Source organism: Sphaeramia orbicularis, chromosome 10 (genome assembly GCF_902148855.1).
Source record: "Sphaeramia orbicularis chromosome 10, fSphaOr1.1, whole genome shotgun sequence".
Lineage (NCBI taxonomy): Eukaryota > Metazoa > Chordata > Actinopteri > Kurtiformes > Apogonidae > Sphaeramia > Sphaeramia orbicularis.
The window spans coordinates 18,108,943-18,132,260 of NC_043966.1; the positions used below are offsets into that span (position 1 = coordinate 18,108,943).

The 23,318-nt window shown below is 37.5% G+C and overlaps 1 protein-coding gene across 2 annotated transcripts in view; it reads left to right on the forward strand.

The window, feature by feature from the left end:
* Nucleotides 1–23,318, forward strand: part of ppargc1b (peroxisome proliferator-activated receptor gamma, coactivator 1 beta) — a 142,420-nt gene that overhangs the window by 84,246 nt on the left and 34,856 nt on the right. For both annotated transcript variants that reach the window (XM_030144876.1, XM_030144877.1), the window contains exons 2-3: nt 11,708–11,893; nt 21,040–21,240. In XM_030144876.1, coding sequence (XP_030000736.1) covers nt 11,708–11,893; nt 21,040–21,240 — 387 coding nt within the window. The remainder of the gene's footprint in view (nt 1–11,707; nt 11,894–21,039; nt 21,241–23,318) is intronic.

Here is a 23,318-nt window from a genome sequence, read left to right on the forward strand (position 1 = left end):
CCACCCCCATAACTTTAATCCCACCAATGAGAAGTTGGTAAATCCTTGTGTAACTACAGTTCACTATTCATGGTAAACCCATTGAAAGACCCAGTGCATCGTCTTAGCGCTGCGGTGGGAAGTGAAAGAGGAGATAACCCTTAAAGGAGCGTCTGTAAGCGTTTGCGTGTGTTTAAAGATAGAAGAGAAGGGTCTACTTCAGTACATCTACATGCTAAAGCACCGCTGCAGAGTCTCGCTGGCCTTTTCCACATCCACTCGCTCATTTTAGCCCAGATGGCTGCTCTCCCACGTGCACATCTTCTATAAATAGTGCAGGTTTAATGCGTGATTGTCCCGGCAGGCTTTTTATGACTGAGCGGCCCACTAGGTTTTTACTGTTGTTACTAAGGCAGAGATTATTTTTACACCCTTTTCTGTCACTACCACATTTATAATATTATTCCACTATTCACAAGCTACACCGCTGAAAAGATTTTATAGGTTTTAAAAGGTCAAAGGTCAGACGTAAGAAGTACAATCCCATCAGCAAAAATTTTGTCGGTAACATCCCAGCTGTAAAACCATGTATTTATTCAGCTCAGTCTCAGCTTTGCTCTTGTTGTCCTGTGACAGGTGAGGAAAAAAGGAAGGAAGGAAATGAAAGAAAAAAAGAAATAATGAATTTATTGGCAAACTTTATTAATCCCTAAGGAAGGTGGAAGTGGTTGGTTTAAGAGACGTAGTACTCTTGGACTTTATAAAATCACATCAGATCAATATTTACACAAGAATAAACATGATTTAAGGGTAAATAAGAAGGCGATATATGAAATGCGTTCATGGGGAGAAAATTGTTTTATTATTATTTTATTATTTTATTCATAGTTTTGTTTTCTAGCATTGACTAAAAGTCTGAATAAAGTTAATAATTTTCCATGAAGTATGCCCTTTCAGTAACTTAAAAGGTGTCTGTATATAATGCGTTAATTTCATGCCCATTTGCTTAATCTGCCCTTTCTAATGCTCCATTTAAGCCATAATAGATTCAGACAGAGACACAATGAGTGATGTGTTCATTCCAAAAATGCTATTGTCCCATTATACTCGATTAAAACAGGGAAGAATAAGCCACTTTCCTCCCTTTATTTTTCTTTTCCAGTAAGCACATGCACATTTCTTTTTCCCAGGGAAGGATGACTGAGCACTTCAGTGTTTTTTTCTGTAAAACCCTGATTTATATTCATACCTCCGACTTGTGGATTTCAAACTCTCTTTGCTCTAGGCCACCTCAGCAGTTGAGGGAGCGTCTTTTGAACTCCATGCACTCAGTTTTAATATGGATTCAAAGATGCCAACGCAGACTTGCTGCTCTCATCTTTGGGCTATTTCACTGTCATGTTACGAACTGTGTTTGACCCAGTGCAGGATTTTTTTTTTTCCCTTTGAGAAAACAGATGATCTGTGATGCTGCAAATGCTGTTGTACAAAGAAATCCGCCTCACCAGGTCAACATTATTTATTGGTTTAAATGAATGAAGCAACCCATGTTTTATTTTTAAAGCAACTTCATGCAGAACTGGCAAGCTAACGTTAGCAATCTCCTCAGGAGTCTCTTCAACCTTCACCCAACAGAATTCAACTAATAATAGATATGTAGCAGTCACCTGTGTTCAGGATGCTAGTTTCAGTTCTGCCATCTGTTTTCCATCTAAGTTAGTGGATAAGCTTTGTAATTTAGTTACTTTATAATGACGGATGGATTATGGCTAATGCAGTTACCTTTCGGAAAGAGGCTGAGGGCATACGGTGACAAATTGTTGCCCTTGGGTTACATTTTAACACATGAAGCAATGCAGGTAATGTATATACAGTTATGTCACATCTATATTTACTTATTTCAGACTCGGTAAACAGATACAGATCTCTCAACTCAGTGTTTCCACTGGTAAGGTGGTGCAGCGCCACAGCAAAATCTTTGCCACCACACCATACATTTGGCACAAAAATCATCACCATCACATTAGACTTATACATATGTATAATATAGAATAGGCTCTGAGGACAGTTCAGGTGGGGGGGGGGGGGGGGGGTTGTGCATAAACAAACATTCTGCCTCCTCAAATGCAGGTGTGTGAAGTTTCAGGAGGTAGGGAATAGGTAAATGAGCTTCACAACAGTGGGAGACGTAGAGGAATTAGAGGTTAGAGGTTAAGTTTCACTTAACATGCGCCCCACCCCCTATATACTACCCCAACCCCATTTCACAATGCCACATCAATTCCACTGGAAACACTACAACTGAGTAAGAAAGCTAGACCTGATGGGGTTCTAGTAATGTGCCAATACATTGCTTTGCCTGGCTTCAGGCACTTTAAATTTAACTTTAATTTGGGGTGGAATGCACAGATTGTAGGTCAAATTGGCCTATGTAATGTTTTACCCAGTCTAGCTCTAGCATCTGTTTTACTCGATCAGTCAGTCTGTCCCACCTTGTATATCAGATACTGAAAAGAAAAAAGTTTTCACCTTAAATATGGTTATTTCACTGTAACCACTACAACCAGAAATCACATGTTTTGGCCATATCAGTCATATTACTTTTGAAATTGATTCCCATTGCTGTGTATGTGTTTTATTCTCTATACACTGTAGTCTTCGTCATGAACTGGTCCTGGTTAAAGTGATCTTCATCCCAGAAATAACTGAGTAACCGATCAATAGAGGATCTTTGTTACTGAAAACAGGAACATATATGAGAAAAATAATCCAACTAGTAACGGTGCTGCTTGTAGTCATGTTACAGGCCAACACTGATAAATACAGTTCTTACAACAGATCATCAGTCCAATGAAAAACAATAGACTGCCAAAGAAGCTGTGTTTTACAACAGTCCGTATAAATCAATGCTATAGGGGTGAATGCTACTGGAGGAGTGACCTCTATGAATAAGAGTTTCTGTCCATTATCTACTATTAATCCAAGATCTTTGAACATATGCCAAAAATCTGACGTGCAGGTTTTCCTTTTTGGTGTGAAATATTTACTCTCCAATATCCAGCCAGTAAAATGTTTGAGGGTAAAGGTCTCTTCCACTCAGATGACAGGTGAATGTTATGTATTATGTGAAGGAAAATAAAAGCTCAACAGAAGCTGCTTGTCTTGTTGTCGAGGTCCTAAGTGGCATCTATGACTTATAGTGGGGGGGGCTTCATCGCTATTAAATCAGCATCAGGAACACAGTCACGCTTCAGAGTGGACATCCAAACCCGTCTCATGTGTTGTTTCTACGTGCGATAGTCTTACATGTCCGTTTTGTTAACATGTGACATGGTCCTATCTCTGTTCATACATGTTTGTGTGTGTGTGACATGGACCAGGACCACCGTCAGAGCATCATATAAGGCAGAGGGCTGATGCTTTGGTATGTTAATGTGCTGCTGTTCGTCACATGACTGCAGCTGTATGTGTGTTTGGATGTGTGTACCACTCACTCTCCACTTACACTCTGTGTTTCCTGCTGCAGCATGTGTTTCTATGTGCGTTGCCATTGTGTACGTTGCGCCCAAGGATGTTACTATTGATTGACAGCTACGGCGGAAAGAAGGAAGATAAGAGCGAGGGATGACGGAAGAGGGAGAAACAAAGAAATCAATCAGGCCGTCCTCTGATTTTATGAGGGGGGAGTGAGATGGAAAGACAGAGAGAGGGAGAGAGAGATGGTAGGATGGAGGGTAAACAGTGAAGAAGAGGAGAGAAAACAGAAAAAGGTGAAAAGACAAAAAGCCGCAGAGAAAAGAAAAGGAAAGAGCAACCTCAAGGGCAGACGAGATGAAAGACAAGATGAGGAGAAAAGGCGATGACTGGAGGGGAAAAGGGAGGATGAGGAATGAGGAAAGATGGAGTAAAGAAGTGTGGAAGAAGGAGAGGAAAGGATGGATGCAAATGTAGAAGTGGAAAGAGATGAAATGGAAGAATGAAAGGAGACATAGGGAGGGAGAGTAATTGAAGGTTTATGAGAGGGGATTGACTCATTATTAGATCTGATATTTAGTATTTTATATCAGAATTTTTACTTTTTAATGATCATGTTTCGTTACGATACATCTTTTGCAATCATTTCCAAAAATTAGAATCATGATCAGAATTAGAATCATCTTTATTTGCCAACTATGTAAACACATACAAGGAATTTTTTAAGGGTAGATGTCTTAATAAAATGATAAATACGAGATATAATAAGAAAAAATGTAAGAAAAGTAAAATAATGTCTCTCTTTATGTCTCTTTTAATTTATTCTTGTATTTTAGTCTATTATTTTGCTTTTTATTCTTCTGTACGACAGGGATTTAATTGTACAGCTGTTTTATGTTTTTAATCTATTCTTGTATTTTTCTTTCATTTTTTTGTTTTTCCCCCTGTAAGTTGCTTTGGAAAAAAAGCATCTGCCAAATGCATAAATGTAATGTAAATATAAATGTAAAATAAGTAATAAAGAAACTATATATGTAACGACAGAATATCAACTCCTACACAGTTATAACTCTTTTTTTTTTTAGAAGAATTCATGAAATTTGCTCACAGATTAAGTTAAAAACATAACCTAAGTATATGATGATGCTGTGTTAAGGTTTAGACACAAAATACCTTTGTTAGTGTTAGGAAAAGAACTGTGGTTAGAGTTAAGAGACAAAGAGTAGTGGATCATTCAGAGCAAAAAAATAATAATAGCTTTTTCTAAACATCAAAAAATGCCGGTGCAAAACTACAAAACACTGAAACATAAGGTAGATATTTCATTGTTGCGTTACTGCCTAGTATCAGCGCTGAAAAATACCTATGGTTGATGCCTTTACCGGAGAATAAAGATAGAAAAGATGGAACAAGATAACAGATGAAAAGCTGAAAAATGAGTGAGGAAGAAAGTGTTAGAAAAGGATGAATGATGAAGAAAAGTGGGGAATAAAAACAGAGGCAAAAGAAGAGAAGGGGAAAAGCCTTTTTGACACAACTGCCAAGAAGAGGAAGAGGGATGATGAAGGGGACAGGTGAAGGAAAGAGCGCAGAGGTGAAGGAAAGGAAGGATGCATTTAGGGAATGAGTGGTGGCGGTGGAGGGGATGAGTCAGGCGCACGTGAGGCGTATGTGAGCTGCATGCTAACGCCACTGCCACACACACACATGCACACGGACACACACTGAGAGGTGAAAACACACACCTGCATCAGCAACATGAGCGAGGGATGAAAGAGAGGAAGCAATGGGAGGGCCTTATGGAGGGCAGCTTCTCTCGTCCGTCCCCTCCCTCTCTCTCCTCTTCTTCGTCTTCTTCTTCTGCGTCTTCTCTGGCAAGTCACGACTCCCCCCCCCCCCTCCTCCTCTTCTTCCTCTCCATCGCTCCTCCTCGTTTTATTCCCTTTCTTCTGACCCACATCTTTTCTTCTCCTTCTCACCCACTCAGTCTTTTCCACTCACATCCCTTCTCCCTCGTTTTTCTCCTGCAGTATTCATCAGTATTTTCTCCTCTCTCGTTGCTTTTCCTTTCCCTTTAGCCACCCCCCACCACCCCCCACCACCCTCCACACCCCTTCCCTCTCTTCTTTTCCCTTTGATTGGCTCTTTGATCATCTCTGCTCTGCAATTCTGAAACCATAAATGATATCAGCTCACGTTATCCACTCCTTGACCCAAATAAACACTCTTAACACAGGCCAAATAAACACAGTTGTACTCTGTGTTGCACGAGGTTGCAGATGAAAGCTCTACAAGTGCTGATCATAAATACAACATGATATCGTAGTGATTAAAAAAAAAAAAAAGTACATCAGCGTGCAGTTTTCTGGTTTGTAGGAAGTTGAGCCTAGTGTGTGCACTGAAGTAAAAGCCGACTGCTTGAATTATGAGTATTTATACACGAATATACAAGGTTTTTCTTCTTTTACTTATTGAAACAATATTAAACCTTTAATAAAACTATGAATAATGCAATAAATTAAAGCGCGCAATGACAAGAGAACAGCACGATGAGAGAACAACAACAGGGAGGACACAAAAGAGATGAAGATTGATGATCTGCTGAGTAGAAGCTGTTTTCCAATGAGGTGATTCATCATGAAATTATAAATTCTTCATGAATGTGCGAAGTGTTTGTTCATTAGGATTTGGGAAATGCAGATTTGGATGTGAAATGCTTTCTGATTGTTAGTGATGATAGATAAATGGTAACAGCAGAGTAGGGTCATTAGAGTTGGGAAATTATCATCTTTTTTTTTTTAAGTCTTTCATTTTGGTTGTTTATCAGTGGGATCATGGGAGTTGGTGTTTTCACTGCTGCTGACGTGACTCGGGTAGATATCATGTTTACAGATGAGGTCATGTGTTAAAAGCTAATTAGATTTGGCTCTGAAGTAGTTGTCTTTACTCAGACTATAAGGTCTATAGATTCAGGAAACAAGAAGAGTATTGATGATTTAAATGTGCATTATTTATTGAAAAATTAAAATTAATAGAAATAAAATTAAACACCATTGGCAGGCAATGACTGGAGAAATGTATTTACAATGAATACATTAACAAACAAATAAACAGCATTTTATTTTTTTGTTATGGACGAAAAGTCTCCAGAGAAAGTAGCTGAGATATTTTCTACAGTTTTCAGAAACCAGTTGATTATTCAAGTTGTTGTTAACCCATTAAGACCCAGTGCTACTTATGTGGTAGTTTTTCTCTCTATTTCAATCTTTCTTAAGCAATTTATCACCATTTATTCTAATATTATCCTCTGTAGTAAAAGTTAAAAGTTATAAGTTAAAAGTTAATTAGATTTGGCTCTGAAGTAGTTGTCTTTACTCAGACTATAAGGTCTATAGATTCAGGAAACAAGAAGAATATTGATGATTTAAATGTGCGTTATTTATTGAAAAATTAAAATTAATAGAAATAAAATGAAACACCATTGGCAGGCAATGACTGGAGAAATGTATTTACAATGACTATATTAACAAACAAATAAGCAGCATTTTATTTTTTTGTTATGGATGAAAAGTCTCCAGAGAAAGTAGCTGAGATATTTTCTACAGTTTTCAGAAACCAGTTGATTATTCAAGTTGTTGTTAACCCATTAAGACCCAGTGCTACTTATGTGGTAGTTTTTCTCTCTATTTCAATCTTTCTTAAGCAATTTATCACCATTTATTCTAATATTATCCTCTGTATTTTACTTTTTTTTTTTTTTTGTGAAAATCTGGTATTTTACTATATTTAATTCACTGATCATGTAGATGATCATAAGAAGCTCAAATTAAAGTTGAAGGTTTTTATATCAAAAACAGAGAAAATTGAAGAAAAAGTACTTTTTTCAGCAAAATATGTCATTAATGGAACTTAAACCCAGTGTCTCCATCCACTGTCATTGATTCAACTCCAAGGGTTTTTACTGGTGAATCAATGTTGTAGAAGATGACGGTGTTTCCATGGTAACTACAGAGTCATATCTGATGACCATGAAAAGATGACAAACTGCATTTTACACCAATTATTTCCATGTATTGATAGGTGGATTGATTAGTGGATAAACAGTTATTAAACATTTTATATCAGTGAATGATGTTTGGGTTTTTATGGGTTAATCATATTATGTACACTGTCCACTCTTAAGTGATATGTATATATACTGATGTCATGTTATTTCATTTTAATGACCAATTAAAGATTGAGAGTTGAGGATATTTTACAGCAGGGGTGTCAAACTCATGTTAGTTCAGGGGCCACATAAAGCCCAATATGACCTGCAGTGGGCCGAATGATTAAATAATAACATAATAATACATAAATAATATCAATTCCAAAAATTTGTATGTCTAATTTCTGTTTTAGAGTGAAAAAAGTACAATTATATTATCAAAATTTTTACATCCTTTAAAAAAATGTGGAAAAATACGAACAACCATGACCAAAATGAAATTTTGTTCAGAAAAAAAGTGCAATTTTAACAATTTATGCCATTATTTGGCCTCAGCTTCTCATTTTCACTTGTTCGTTACAACTTACAGATCACAGTGGATCTACAATTACACAAAACATTTGATAACAGACAGAATATTGGTACAATTGTTCTTAATTCTTTCAAGACATTTCAGGTTGTTCATATTTGTTCAGGTTTTTCACATTTTTTGTAAAAGGCTAGTCTGTAAATGTTAACATTTTTGTGTAGTTTTACTTTTTTTTTTTTTACACTAAAACAAAGAGAAAAATTTGTGGTTTTCATTATTTATAGTTTATGATAGTATTTCACTGGTCTGACCCACTTTAGATGGATTTGACCTAAAATTATTTAGACATCCGTGATAGTGAATATCTTCAGTGTAATTTTTGTCTTTCACCAATTCATCCCAAGGGCCGGACTGGACCCTTTGGCGGGCCGGATTTGGCCCCCGGGCCGCGTGTTTGACACCTGTGTTTTACAGCCATCACATAGAATAAAAAAACAACTTTCTCTGTATTTGAGCATGTTATATAATGTAAGAACACAAGTTAACAAAATACATAACATAAACCCAGTCTTTTCATCATAAACTTTAGGGTTAAAAGCCAAAAAAACCCCAAAAAACAAAACACCAAGTCCTGTTTTATTGATGTCATGACTAAACAGGATTAAAAAGCTGCTGCTGTGGCCAAAAGAAGCACAGTTTGTGAAACTGGTGGACCCTGTCTGCTCAGTAAGTGAATGGAAATGGAATTGTGTGTATGTGTGTGTGTGAATAGAGACAGACTGCTAACGGAGCGTGTTTCCTCATCACATACAATAGGACATTGATCTCTGGGTCTTCAGTGCAAACAGCTCACATGTGCACATACACACTGATTCAACAGGTTTACAGGGCATTGATTACACTTTGACCGCCTATTGTCATGAAGCACACTCTTCCCCCTCCCACTCTTTCTCCTCTCAGATCTTTCCCGCTCTCCCTCCCTCGCCCTCGTCCGCCTAAGAGACCGCAGTCACTTCCTTCCGTTCACACGGACTCACACTGACACACACACATATACACACACTTCCTGCTCTTCTTCTTCCTTTGTTTTTTTTTTTGTTTTTTTTTTTTTTGCTCTTTGTATGACGTGGCGTAGTGTTTCTGTCTGACTCTGTGTTGTGACTGCAGACCACGTGTCGGATGCTTCTGACTGAGGCGTGTGTTTGTGACTTTACTTTGGAGGCGCTTGAGGAGTTTCAGAGGAGTTTTCAAGTGTTCACGAGAGCATTTTAAGGATTCACAGAGGATTATAGGGGCTGCTAAAAAGCTTCATTGGATACTTTAGAGAGTTATCGGTAGGGTGCTCTGAGAAAAAAAAAAAAAAAAACGATTTGTGCAGCTGTGGGGTTTCTTTAAAATTTTGACTTTATGGTATTTTTTCAGTTCATTTCTGTTTTTATTCATCACTTATCGTGTATAGTTATTCATCACAATGTAACTTTAAAAAGATACACATGCAATCTCAGTATCATAAGTGTCAGTCTTCATAACGCTAATATTAGGGAAAAAAACAAAACAGAATGAATATTTTTACCAATGGAAATCCTATTTAAACCTAACTAAAGTATTGTATACATTTTACTGTTGTTGTTGACCACATTTTCACAAACCGAAATTAAAGGAACAAAAGGAAATTATTCAGCTTCATTTCAGCATCGACAAATAACAAAGCATTTTTTAATTATTCTGTTGAACAGAAATAAACTGCTGATAAAAGATGTGATTTCCTTTTCTTTTATTTGGTTTTCTAGAGCAGTCTTTCTCAAACAGGCTTACATGTACCCCCAGGGGTACTTGGGAGAAGCCCAGGGGGCACTTACATTTTTTTTTTGGATAAGTACATTAAGTATGTTATCATATTCTGAATACAAAATAAATAATGAGAATTAAAGCTGAAATATAAACCACAATAAATACATTCATATAATAGTTTTATTGTCAACCACCTTGTTTAAGCTGTGGTAACATTTTAAGAGCATTTGTATTTTATATGTTTCAAGATGAGTTTGAGTAATTAAGTACTTTTGTTGATGGAAGGTTCATTTATTCATTAATGACCAATTAATTATTTTTTTCTCATCAATAAAAGACGGCATTTTTCAGTTTTCATTTTACGAACAAAATCTACTCGTAAAGATTTGTTATTTTTAATATATTAAAGTTAAATATATGTTGTTTGTTCGCAACGTTTTGACAATAAATGCTTTGGCACAGGAACAAATTTTGCCTCATTTTTTTCAGTCAAAAATGCTGCAGAATTGGGGGATACTTGGCTAAAAAAGTATATTTCAGGGGGTACTCTACTGTAAAAAGTTTGAGAACCACTGCTCTAGAGCATATTTTCAATCAGTGATTTAGTGTAGTCTACTACTTTTATTACTGAACTACACAGCATCTCTTCATGCCTCAATGGTCCCTTTTTATCCTTTTACTTGTAGGTTTAATGATAAATACGAGCCTAAATCATTTCTTCCCATAAAAATCCCCTTAAAGCTGTGGTTTAGTTTTGAAGGGGGTTAAAGGGTTCCTTGTGGGGCCTCTATAAGTATTTAGCAAGTCCTGAGGGTTTTAATACACACTTTGTCGCCTAGAACAAATAATTACGTGTTATTACACTGTATGTTTTTGGAATTTTCGCTGTAAAACACATTAAACAAATACCCATGCCCCTGTGTGAGTCTAACATCTCATTTGATTCTAATCAAACCGTCATCCAGTGAAGGAGAACTAATCACCGGAAGGCTTCTGGGTCACAGCGACACTTTGTAAACTACAGGGAGATGTGCAGGAAAGCCGCCGGTGTATGTGCAGCGTTTTCTGTCTGATCCTGTATTGTGCGGGACAGACGCCTCTATTGGTTTCGGTGTCGAACCTTCTCTAACATGGAAGTCTCATTATCTGTAATGAGTAGCTGTTGAGAGATGAGGGGCTGTCGGTGAGAGCTCCTTGTGACTCCAGCAGTGAACGGTGTAATCATATACAGTGTACGCCAGAGGCTTTTATCCAAAGTGCCTCACCGTGCTTCAGCCACATGCATGTTTTAGAAATGGTGGTCCAAAGGGAATCAAAACCTTTAAATGATTTAACGGTCGTCCACTGCTGAGTGATGAACCTGTTAAGGCTGTAAATCACTATTACTTTCATTGTTGATTAATCGACTGGTCATTTTCTCTGTCAGTAGATTAGTTGTTTAGTTTGTTAAAGGTCAGATGTTCAGTTTGTAAAGCTGATGATGTCCTCAGATGTTTGTTTGGACCACGAGCCAAAAATGTTCAGTTTACTGCTCTAGATTTATCAAGAATTCAGAACATATTAAAGTTAAAAGTACAGAACTACATAATTTTGGTATTTTTTTCCTTTTAATTACTCAAACCAATCAATCAATCATCAAATTTAAGTGATTTATTGATTATTATTTCATCATTTTAGTTCAGAGGCTGTGTGCTCTCATAAGTAGAGTTATTTCCCATCTTTCTTTTTGTGTAAGATTTACAGACCACACAGCTTTCTTTGTAACTGCATTAAAAACAGAGTGGCAGAAATGATGTATCACTATTCCAGCTGTGATCACCTCCTCACATTTTGCAAAGCGACTTTGCACATTTTTGTGCATCTCAAAAGACCAAACCGCCTGGGAACTTCTCTTTAATCTCCATGTTTGACTAACATGACCTTTTCTTCTCTTTTTCCATCTTCAGTATGGGGAGGAGGAGGTGTGTTCGGATCGTTTGGACACCGACTTCCCGGACATCGACCTCTCCCAGCTGGACACCAGCGACTTCGACAGCGTCAACTGTCTCAGCGAGCTGCAGTGGTGCAACGATCAGGCGTCGGGCGCATCACCAGCCTCCATCCACTACAGTACAGCAGATGAGCTCTTCGAGGTGAGACTGCTTCATGAATATACAGTAGAAGTACAGAACTGTGTTAAAGTCCCAGGACAATTAAAGTTTCAGAGAACAAACAGCTTCTATAAACCAAAGTGGTCGCATTTAGTGTGACCTCCATTTGCACTTAACATGTCTTTAATCATTTTGTTCAGACCATATGAGATTGATTTTCTGATGATTTATACCAGGTTTTATTCTACACACGTTAGATGTTTCGAAGTGTTTGTGCTGCTTCTTGTCATGGGGTCAGGGGTCACAGTAAATAATGACTTTAAGCATAAGAACCCATTTAGTTCAGGTTTTTTACGTTTTACGCGTGTGAAGAAGTGGCCTAAGACTTTTGACCAGTACTCTAGATTGTGGTCTAGTTTCTTTTAGGGTAGTTAAAAAATAATACAGTGATTGAACATAGTTAGTTTGTCAATAAAAAAAAAAATATCCGTGTTTATCATGTCAAATTCCAAAGACAGACTAACTTCTTTGTATGGGATTATTCATTTTTACTTGACTACATGCAGATGAAACTAAAATTACCTGTACTGACTAGTGATAAACAAGCCACTGTATATTAAAAAAAAAAAAAAGCCTGATTCATTGACAAATCCAGTTATCCTTCTCTAATTTAACCAATGGCTGTGGAAGTATTCAGATCCTTTACTAAAGTAAAAGTACTTAATACTTAATACTGAAGTTAAAATACTTAATACCAATCAATTACAAAGAAAAACAGCATGCAACAAATTATAGTTAAAGTATATTCAGTATAAGTACTGATTTGGCTTCTCTAACTGATATTTTGTTCTTTGTACCATCATTATTAGATTATTAATACTGATGCATCAGTGTTGTCGCAGCCTGTTATTGTTGGAGCTGCTGCTATTTATACCTGCTTCATATTCAGTTTTATATATAGGGACACCAGATAAATCTGAGCCTCATCACATGATAATGGCACAGAGATGTACACAACTCTGTTCCCAGTTTTTATTATGTATTTATTATTTATTAATTTGAAACTATGTGAGAAGTTTAGATGGAAAATAACTATTTGGCAGAGCCGATAACATCTTGTAGATATCAAGTACACATTGCATTTTTGTGGAATGCTAGAGACCACTGGGGTAATTAATGTATTTCATGATTATGAGTCATAAGTAGTAGTTGTGTTATTAAAGGTGCAAAACTCTAGGGTTAGATTATCGTGTATTTATTCCTGAAGAATAGAAATACTCAAATTATACTTAGTTGCGTTCTGCCACTGAATGTATTGATGAGTAAGATTTAGTATTTGCTCTAAACTCAGGGTTTCGGCATGGTCTTAAAAAATCTTAAAAGTCTTGAATATACAAATCTGCATTTAATACCTTAAAAAAGGTATTGAATTTGATATGGTTGGTCTTAAGTTATGCTGTCATAAGCTTGTTCACTGTATTGTGTTTAAATGTGTCCAAGCTGCAAAGACAGTAATGTTAGTCGACTCAGTTCCACCCGTTCCAACCCGACAATTTATATTGAAATTAGGAACCTAACGCTAATTTTGCAGCCCCTGGTGAGAAATGACTTGGAATGGTAGGAACCAAGGTGTTTGGAGTAAATAAATAAGTTTTTCTAAATTCTTTTGCCTGTATGACCTTGAAATAGGCATTAAATTCTATTCTAAATTATCTTAAAAAGTCTTAAATTTAATTTGCAGAAACCTGTAGGAACCCTGTAAAATATCGTCAGCATCAGAGTGTTTCTAGGCACATACAGTCGCTTTTATTTTTTACAGAAAATTAGCGCAGGACTTCAGTCATTTCCCCTTATGTAACAGAGCATCATTGAACTGAGCTTTAATGAATCTGGGCCACAGTGTCAGTTAGTACAACAGCCAAAGTTTCCTTTGCTGTTGACATATTCAAAACAGCGACCCTTCACCTGATCTCTGTGCTGAAATTTGGAGATGCGGCGCGTCTCAGAAGGAGCTGCCAAGAAAGTGAGCCCCAGTTATGCTGTGTGTAATACGATGATGAAAGCCATCCATCAGCTTAGATCGGCCAATGAAAACCACCAGGCTGCGGTGTCAGGTGCGGCGCAGGGTGGATTCAGGGAATACCCTTGTTATTGTTCTCGATCTGAAAGCCAGCCCGCTGTCATCGATTGTCTTCAGGTTTCCAGGCCCAGTGATGCCTCGTGGTCCCATTACAGAGGCCAAATTGAGTGCATCTTGAGAATAAAAAGACAACAACAAAGAGATAAAGTAGCATTTAGCTCCAGATCATCAGCTATGTAATGCAACCCTGCTGGTGGAAATTGCGCTGATGCTGCAATGCGCCGAAGAGTATTGGTTAAATGAAGACAGGCAAGGTATGATGGGAATGCAGTAGAAGTAAACACCGTCTCAGTCTGTACTGCGTCTCGGATTTTATTTGTATTTCAATGAGCATTAGTCGACGCCTCAACGACTCCTTATCTTGGTGCCTAATGACGATATGAAACTGACCCGGGGCATCTCAGGACAAAAAAAAAAAAAACACGGGATCTGCTGCTGAGTAAGAGTCACATGACAAAAAGACAAAGAAAGAACGAGACAAACGAGAAAACACTTCTTTACAAATGTTATTATTTCAATATATTAAACGTTTTTAGCGGGTTTTTTTCATTTCTTTGTTCATTTTCCCTTTCCTTTTTGTTCTGAAGTTTTTCTCATTAATAGTAGAATGTAACTAAATATTCTTATACAGGGACTGTTAGGTAAAAATGTAAGTATTTTTGTAGATTACTTCAGTATTTCCATTTTATACAGCTTTATCCTTTTACTCCACTACCTCTTTGTCTGACAGCTTTAGTTAGTTTTCAGATTTCCAATTTTTCATTACATTTCCATCCATATATCTCATATATCTGATTTTTTATTATTATTATTTTAAATCTTTGTGATAATCTTAAGGATTAAATTCTTTTTTATTGGTAGGTTAAAAGTTCATTCATTCATTCATTTTCTGATCCCACTTTATCCTCACTAGGGTCATGGGAGTCACTGGAGCCTATCCCAGCTACTTATGGGTGAAGGTGGGGTACACCCTGGACATGTCACCAGTTCATCACAGGGTTAAAAGTTGTCATTAGTCGCTTTTCCATTGACTCCTCAAATTGCACAAATATAACTTGCACATAAAAACTGACCTAATGGAAAACAGCAATTTCACCAAAAGTCTCATTTGTCGATTAAAAGTTTTTGCGCTGGCAAGAGGTGGTTTCTCGGGCGTAGCGCAAATGGTATATCACGCAAAAAACTGCAATGGGAAGACCTTTTTTCGCAATTAGAGTCAGGTGAATTTAAAAAAAACGGATGTTGATGGATGTTACAACAAGCGAAGAAGAAGAAGAAATATGTCGTGTTATGTGCGGACACACCAGGAAACCCAATCATTTTTTAATTTAGTAAAAGATAGAGGGGAAATATATTATAAGAATGAATATATCTGTAAATCAACACCATATTTACGTTTGTCGCCATGTTTATGGAATGACTTCATGTCACCTCGCGTTACTAAATAAACAAATCATCGCATTTGTGATTTAATGGAAAAACCGACATTATGCACTTCTGTTTTTCGACATTTAGTAAATATCGGTAAAGTTTTGCGCAGATGTCCAATGGAAAAGTGACTACTGTTACGACATAGAAACTCATGAAAACCATCTTATTTATCTTCCCTTTTCTCAGAATTTCAACTTCTTCTGCTTCAAAATGTATTGAAACTCAATCTGTTTGTTTTTCCTCTCAATGCACAAAAGCATATCATGGATTATATACTCCACGTAGCTTCACCATTTCTATCCCTGTTATCAGCTGTAGGGAATTCTATAGTTTTCTCCTAAAGGTTTATCTGCCTCTAACCCCATTCAATCTATGACATCTTATATTTTATCCAATATCCTATTGATTAGACTAATACGTCAGCACAGACAGGGAGACGGCGTTTGGTTATGAACACACGGTAATGAATAGAGTACTCAGAGGAGAACACAGAGGCTTTGGGGGGTGGGGTGGGGGGGCTTCATCTGTCTGCTGTCTGTCAATAAGACACTTATTTACAGCAACATATTAGCATCTAATCCCATGTTGGCTGGGATTGATTGGTGTGCGAGTCAGTGTGGAGAGAAATTATTTAACCTTGGAGGAAAACTCAAAGGTTGACATACGTGAAGCTCTAGATTGATTTTATATTATTACTGAAATAATACTAGTATTTAAATGCATCTACACCATCTTTTATGCACTGTTGCTTTCTATTTGTCATTAGATTGGCCCAAAGTATTTATATCCTTCAAGTAAAAGTAGATGTAGCGGAACAGAAATTTAAAGCAGCAGAAATGTGAAATACTTAAGTGAAGTATAAATATTCCAAATGTGTACTTACGTAAGGTATATGAGTAAGTACTTCAGTTTCATAAATAACAGAGAATTAGGCTGTTTTATTTTTCTCTTCTCCTGGTTGGGATGTGGAATTTTGAAATGTTAGTTGAAATGATTGTCATGCAGATATCTACAATTGATTGTTTAATCCTATTTTTTCATTTTATGCCACTAATGTAGATTAAACCCATTACTGTTTTCATACTGCACATATTCATCAATAATAATAATGTACATACTTTTATGAGTAAGAGGAACCATATATTGAATAAACTAGTGCAGTCAAAAATTTAGTAGAAGTGACATTTGATTTTTCCAATATTTATTTTTTCACTTTTTCTCCAAAAGATGGAAAATTGTTTCAACAACGGTCAAAAGTATTTGTATAGATACGTTTATTTTAGCATGTCCTTTAAAAGACCTTCAGGTACACATCATAAAAACTATTCTATTCTAATTCTGAACGATTTAAAGAAAATACTCACAATTCATTTTTATCGGAAGGTTCACGGTTACAATGTACTAAATACATGATGTTAATGTCAATGTCTCATCAAAATGCTGTGAATGTTAGAATAAACCTCTTGAAATAAACAGTGGGTGGGAATAATTCTTCAACCTGGTGCCCCCGTAAGCTCTCAAACAGTGCAAATAACACCTGAAAATAGTGTTGTGTGTGTGTGTGTGTATATATATATATATATATATATATATATATATATATATATATATATATATACATACATATACACAGGGTGGGGAAGCAAAATTTACAACGAACATTTAGTTGTTTTTTCTCAGCAGGCACTACGTCAATTGTTTTGAAACCAAACATATACTGATGTCATAATCATACCTAACACTATTATCCATACCTTTTCAGAAACTTTTGCCCATATGAGTAATCAGGAAAGCAAACGTCAAAGAGTGTGTGATTTCCTGAATGCACTCGTCACACCAAAGGAGATTTCAAAAATAGTTGAAGTGTCCATAAAGACTGTTTATAATGGAAAGAAGAGAATGACTATGAGCAAAACTATTATGAGAAAGTCTGGAAGATACTATTAAAGAAGAATGGGAGAAGTTGTCACCCGAATATTTGAGGAACACTTGCGCAAGTGTCAGGAAGCGTGTGAAGGCAGTTATTGAGAAAGAAGGAGGACACATAGAATAAAAACATTTTCTATTATGTCCATTTTCTTGTGGCAAATAAATTCTCATGACTTTCAATAAACTAATTGGTCATACACTGTCTTTCAATCCCTGCCTCAAAATATTGTAAATTTTGCTTCCCCACCCTGTGTGTGTATACACATATATATATATATATTATTTATGTAGGTGACTAGAAGCAGTTACATTGGTGTATTGCATTAAAAGTCCATCTTAAACCATTGAACTCTGTTCTTTTGTTCCATTCTCCAACCCATATGGTCCCTTCTGCACATGCTCTGTTCCATCAAGTTCAAACCTGGAAAACTGGAAAACTTTTCTCCATTTCTATAATATTTAGACCTGTGGTGTAGTCCAGGGTTATATTGCGGTATACGGAGTACGCCTATTTATTTTAGCGTCAGCATTATGTGTACCCACTTCTAAATCCCCCCTGATGTGCACCATTCAGTAGTATCTGAGCCACATTGTTGATTTTTTTCCCCTAGGATGGTGAAGCCATGACCCACCCTACTCTGCCTCTAATTGGCTTGTACTCACTGCCTTCACTGATTAGATTGGTTAACTTTAGGCATGAGGACTGATGAGCCAATCAGAGGCAGAGTAGGGCGGGTTGTGCTGAGGAAAATATTGCTAATTAGCGCTGGCCACCTCTGGAACCTGAATGGACACCTCAGGTGCCAGTGCCACCCCAGTTGATTGACAGGTCACTGCATGTCTCTTTGAAAGATGCACGATTTTTGGAAGAGAAAGGCAGAATAAATTTTTTTCAAGTGAGTGACACATTGAGAGTACACCCACTTCTCCAGGGACCACTACACCACTGAATTAGACCACGAGTATCACTGGTTTTACTAGATAATAATTAGATTAAGGAGTGGGAGCAACAACTGGAAAATAGCCTGTTACAACTGTGGTCAGAAAATCACCTGATCAAACTTATTTAAGCTAAGTGACACCTGTCCAGTAGAGTATTACAATTAGGCACTATCCATAAGTGTTTGTCAATGTGCAGTCATACTGGTAAAGCCAATACAATTATCAATATGACATATTTATTGAGAGAAATGAGCAAACACAGGAAACCACTCAAGTGTTTACAGCCATTTATCAGCTATTATAGAAGACAGGGTAAACAAATCTGAAGGTAAACTCTTACTTCATTTTATAATTTGTATTAAATGTTCATATTGGAGCCCACTCTGAGACAATGCGAGGCAGCAGCGTAGAGGATGAATTTAATAATAAATATCTAGGCAGGACTGGACAGCTAGATAGAGCAGGATGATAGAAGTGAGAGACAGATGAATGGAGCTCTGTGGCGTCCCGTAGGCCAGCCATGCTATCACCTCTCCACCAGACTCTGCCCTCAGCAAGAAGGCAGCGCCAACTGTAAACAGCTCCTGTGTGGAGTGATGGAGCGAGGGCAGTATTTTTGGACTGAAACCACAGATAAACAACATTTTCTGCTTAGTGTCTTCAAATGACCATTTTCATGCTTGGAAAGCGTTCAGGACGAAGACAGTCGGTGGAAGTGGATTACATTAATCATATGAGATGCAGACCAAACCAAGCAGTCCATTAAGATGTTTTAAATAGAAAGTCTCAGACAGTCCATGCGCTGGTCTTACTAATGAGGTCGAAGGTCAGAGTTGCATCATACCGACTGTAATATGGTACATGAGAGGTGAGGATGGAGTTCAGATAGCAGCTTTTTACAGCGTAGAAGCATAATCAGAAAAATACAGCAGCAGCAGCAGGGGATTTTTGGGAGATGATTCAGCATTGACAAAAGTCTGAGGAGGACAGGATTTTCCAGACCAGCAGTGCAGAATACAACACAATAGTTACTTTCCAGTTGTCTTTGTGAGTCAAAATTAAAATGAGTCAATCGTGGCTGTTATATCACAACTTTTCAGGATTTCAGGGAGTGGTCACATATGGCTTAGACCAGGGGTGTCAGGGGGCACATACACTCTATTTACTGGTCCATAGGCTGGACTAGGAAAATAGTAACATAATAGGCTATAGATAATGACAAATACAAATGTTTATTTTTGTTTTAGTAGAAAAAAAGTGACAAATATGTGAATAACCTGACAAAACTGTTGAATAATATTATGCCTCAACTCATTATCTACAGATCGGGTCTACAAAGGCACAAAACATTTAGTAAAAGGCATAATATTGTTAAAATTTTGGAGTTGGGAACTAGAATGAGCTGTATATCCTTGACTTTTAATATCTTCTGTGTAATTTTTTCACTTTCTAATTCATCCATATGTTTGACACCCCTGGTTTAGGTATTTGTATTTCAGTGTGTGTGTTTCAAGCTTAATGGCTGAATGGAAGGTATTCCATGAAAATGTAATGCATTATTCATCATGTTTAACTACGCAAAGCATTCATTTTTGTTAGCATTTTTACTCTTTTGTCATTAGATCGATGCAAACCTGCCCTTCATACGTGTCAAAGTAAATGTGTCACTCCTTCTGACCAGAGATGTGGGTTTAATTTTGGCCATGGATCTCTACTCCAGCCTGAAAACTGATGTATTATTGGTTTTGAGTCCAACCAACAGAGCTGAATGTACATATAGAGTATTTCCATGGAAAGCCAGTAAAACCATAATAACAAGTGGTGCAAGGCACAACAAACCCCGCCCCTCGCACGTATTGTGGCTTATTTTGGCATCGATCCAGCTGATGTCATGTCTATGCGTGTGCTGATGTCAGCATATCAATTGCCTTTATATATGTGTCAAGTTTGAAGTAAATTGAAACAAAATTTATGTTTTTATAGACATTTAAAATTTCGCCCTTTGTAAGTAAATAGGAGAAAAAAAGATTTAAAACATTTGAACTTTGACCTACTTTTCCCAAAATGTAACCACATCTATTCTGGGTCACTGGCAAATTATAAACCCAGTTTGGTATGAATTCAACCAATAGTTTTGCTGCTACAGACATTTGAAATTTCACCCATTATAAGTAAATGGGGGGAAAAAAAAGAATTTAAATAAAAATTCTTAAAAAATTTGAACTTTGACCTAATTTTCCCAAAATGTAATGACATCTCTTCTGAGTCATTGGCAATCTGTAAACCCAATTGGGTATGAATTCAACCAATAGTTTTGCTGCTAGAGTGTTAAACAAAAAACAAACGGAACCAAAACAATACAACTTGCCTCCCCTTTTTTTTTTTGGGGGGGGGGGAGGGGGGCAGGGTAATAATTGCATATTCTACACTGGGGTCACCATTCCTGGTCCTTGAGGGCCGGTATCATGCATGTTTTAGATGTTTCCCTCTTCCAACACACCTGACAGTCGTTATCAGGCCTCTGCAGAGCTTTATGATAGGGTTATCATTTGAATCAGGTTCGTTGGAAGAGGGAAACACCTAGAACATGCAGGATACCGGCCCTTGAGGACCAGGATTGGTGACCTGTTCCACGCGTTTTAAACAAAATGGACCCATATCAGATTTTGGAATATGTTTTTCAGAACACTTTCCTCTAATCACACATCTTCTCATCCATGTTCTCGCTGTGTTTGACTCTTTGCAGATAGAAGAGGAGAATGCGGCACTGCTCGCCGCTCTCACAGACAGCCTCGACAGCATGGTGGACGCCGAAGTGGGCGGGCTCTCTGTCTTCCCCGCCTTGGGGGAGGAGCCTGACCAGGAAGAGGAAGAGCAGGACAATCTTCCTCTTAGCACCAAGGACTTCAGACCTTCAGTGGGGGCTGAGACTGAGGACCCCTCTCTGGTAAGAACCCCATTTTCCATGTGGAGGGTTACACTTCCATCCCAAATACACCTCATGTGACCTGAAGGAGGCCTGAGGTGGAAGGGATTGGGAAACTGTTGGACATGAAGGCAGAGTTAAATAAATTGAAATGCTGATCTGAACAGTAATTTCCATTCTCCCCTAGGCGTCTCTTTAACCTCACTTACACAATATATCTGAACACTTGCCCCCCCACCTTGATATTTTCACCTCACGTTTCAGTTTTTTTGTCACTACTCTGTGAATCAGAAGTGCCTCGCAGCTCAAAAACCACCGCCTGTTGAAGTGGATCCTTTAATGCATGCTTCAAACGACACCCGCCCCCTCCCACTCCATACTCCCCCAGCCCCTCCATGCTGTGCTTTTCTTTTCCCATGCTCCTTCTCTCTTTCTCCACAGTATCTTAATCTGAGTCGCATTTGCTAACCTTGATGTTCCCCTTGTTGGCCTGCAAGGTTCAAAGTCTGCCTTTAAGTCCAGGAAAACAGAGGAGCACTGAGGCTCACACTAACCTTTCATCCACTCCCATCCTCTGTGTGTGTGGTGTTATACTCCACAGACAGACATTTCATTCACCAAAATAATATCTGAAGAATTTATACTGGAGGTAATTAGCTTTGGAGCAAACATAAGAACTTTATTTGTATTTAGTAAGGTTAGATTTTTTATGACAATCTGAGCAAATCAAATCTGATTTTTTTTTTTTTTTTCAAATCAGACCCAGGCCGCTTTCATATGTGGTCCTAAATCGGATACATATCTGATGTTTTGCAATGTATGTCACACTTTATCTGACGCATAGATAGATAGATAGATAGATAGATAGATAGATAGATAGATAGATAGATAGATAGATAGATAGATAGATAGATAGATAGATAGATAGATAGATAGATAGATAGATAGATAGATAGATAGATAGATAGATAGATACATACATACATACATACATACATACATACATACATACATACATACATACATACATACATACATACATACATACTTTATTGATCCCGAGGGAAATTCAAGAAATTCAAGTTTATGTCATTGGAATGCAACAGTCGTCACAATTCTACGCTGGAGGAGGAAGAAACTGGCCAAGTCCATATTTACTTCCATAAACACAGTGTTTAGTCATGTGTTCTTGAAGGGTATATTTAGATTATTATGTGAACAGCCACACACACACACACAAAAAACAGATTTCCGCAAAAAAAACAAAACAAAACTGAATGTAGCATTTAGACCTGCAGTGTGAACATAGCGTTACAAAAAACTACTCCAAACTTAAGAGTGCAGACACGCCCGTATTCTATCATTTTAACCAAATGAGAAAGAGGCTTTAAAATTCAGGAGCAATTTATTTAATCATAAATTGAGATGATCAACTATAAATGAAGGTCAACTGAGAACTGAGAACTGACAGCTAACAGAAAAATCTAGATTATGATTTGCTTCAAATTTAACCAACAAGTCCTCACAAGTGCGGCCATAGACACACGTGTGTTTTCTCCAACACGTGCTTGAGTTTCTGCGTGTTTGCTTGTTTTCAGCTCTCGCTCTCCTTTCACACAGTGCTGCTGGATGCCTCTCTCTCTCTCTCTCTCTCTCTCTCTCTCTCTTTCTCTGGGCCCCTCCTTCATTCCCTGAACTACACTTCTGAGAACAAACCTTGTTTTTCTCTCCTCAGTCCGTTCATCCCGTTATCACAGGAACGACAATTGGCCGTATCCCCTTTCCAGTGAATATTGTGCCCTACTTTCCCCGCAGTTCACTCAGCTGTCAGAAGAATGCAGGCCTGCACCCGGTTTAGGGGCTTAATTGAAGGAGGAAGCTATTTCAGAGTAATAAACGACTTATGATTACTGCTGTAATGCGGCCTTATTGCACTTGTCAAGATGAATCCACCGCGCTTCCTTAATTTGACTTAAATTTTACACAAAAATGATCTCGCTGCTTACAGGCTTTTTGTTGGCGCTGTGATTTAGAGGCAGCCTACAAAGATACTATTGTTTGGCAGAGCCTCGAGTCACAGCAAGTGTGTGAATACCTAC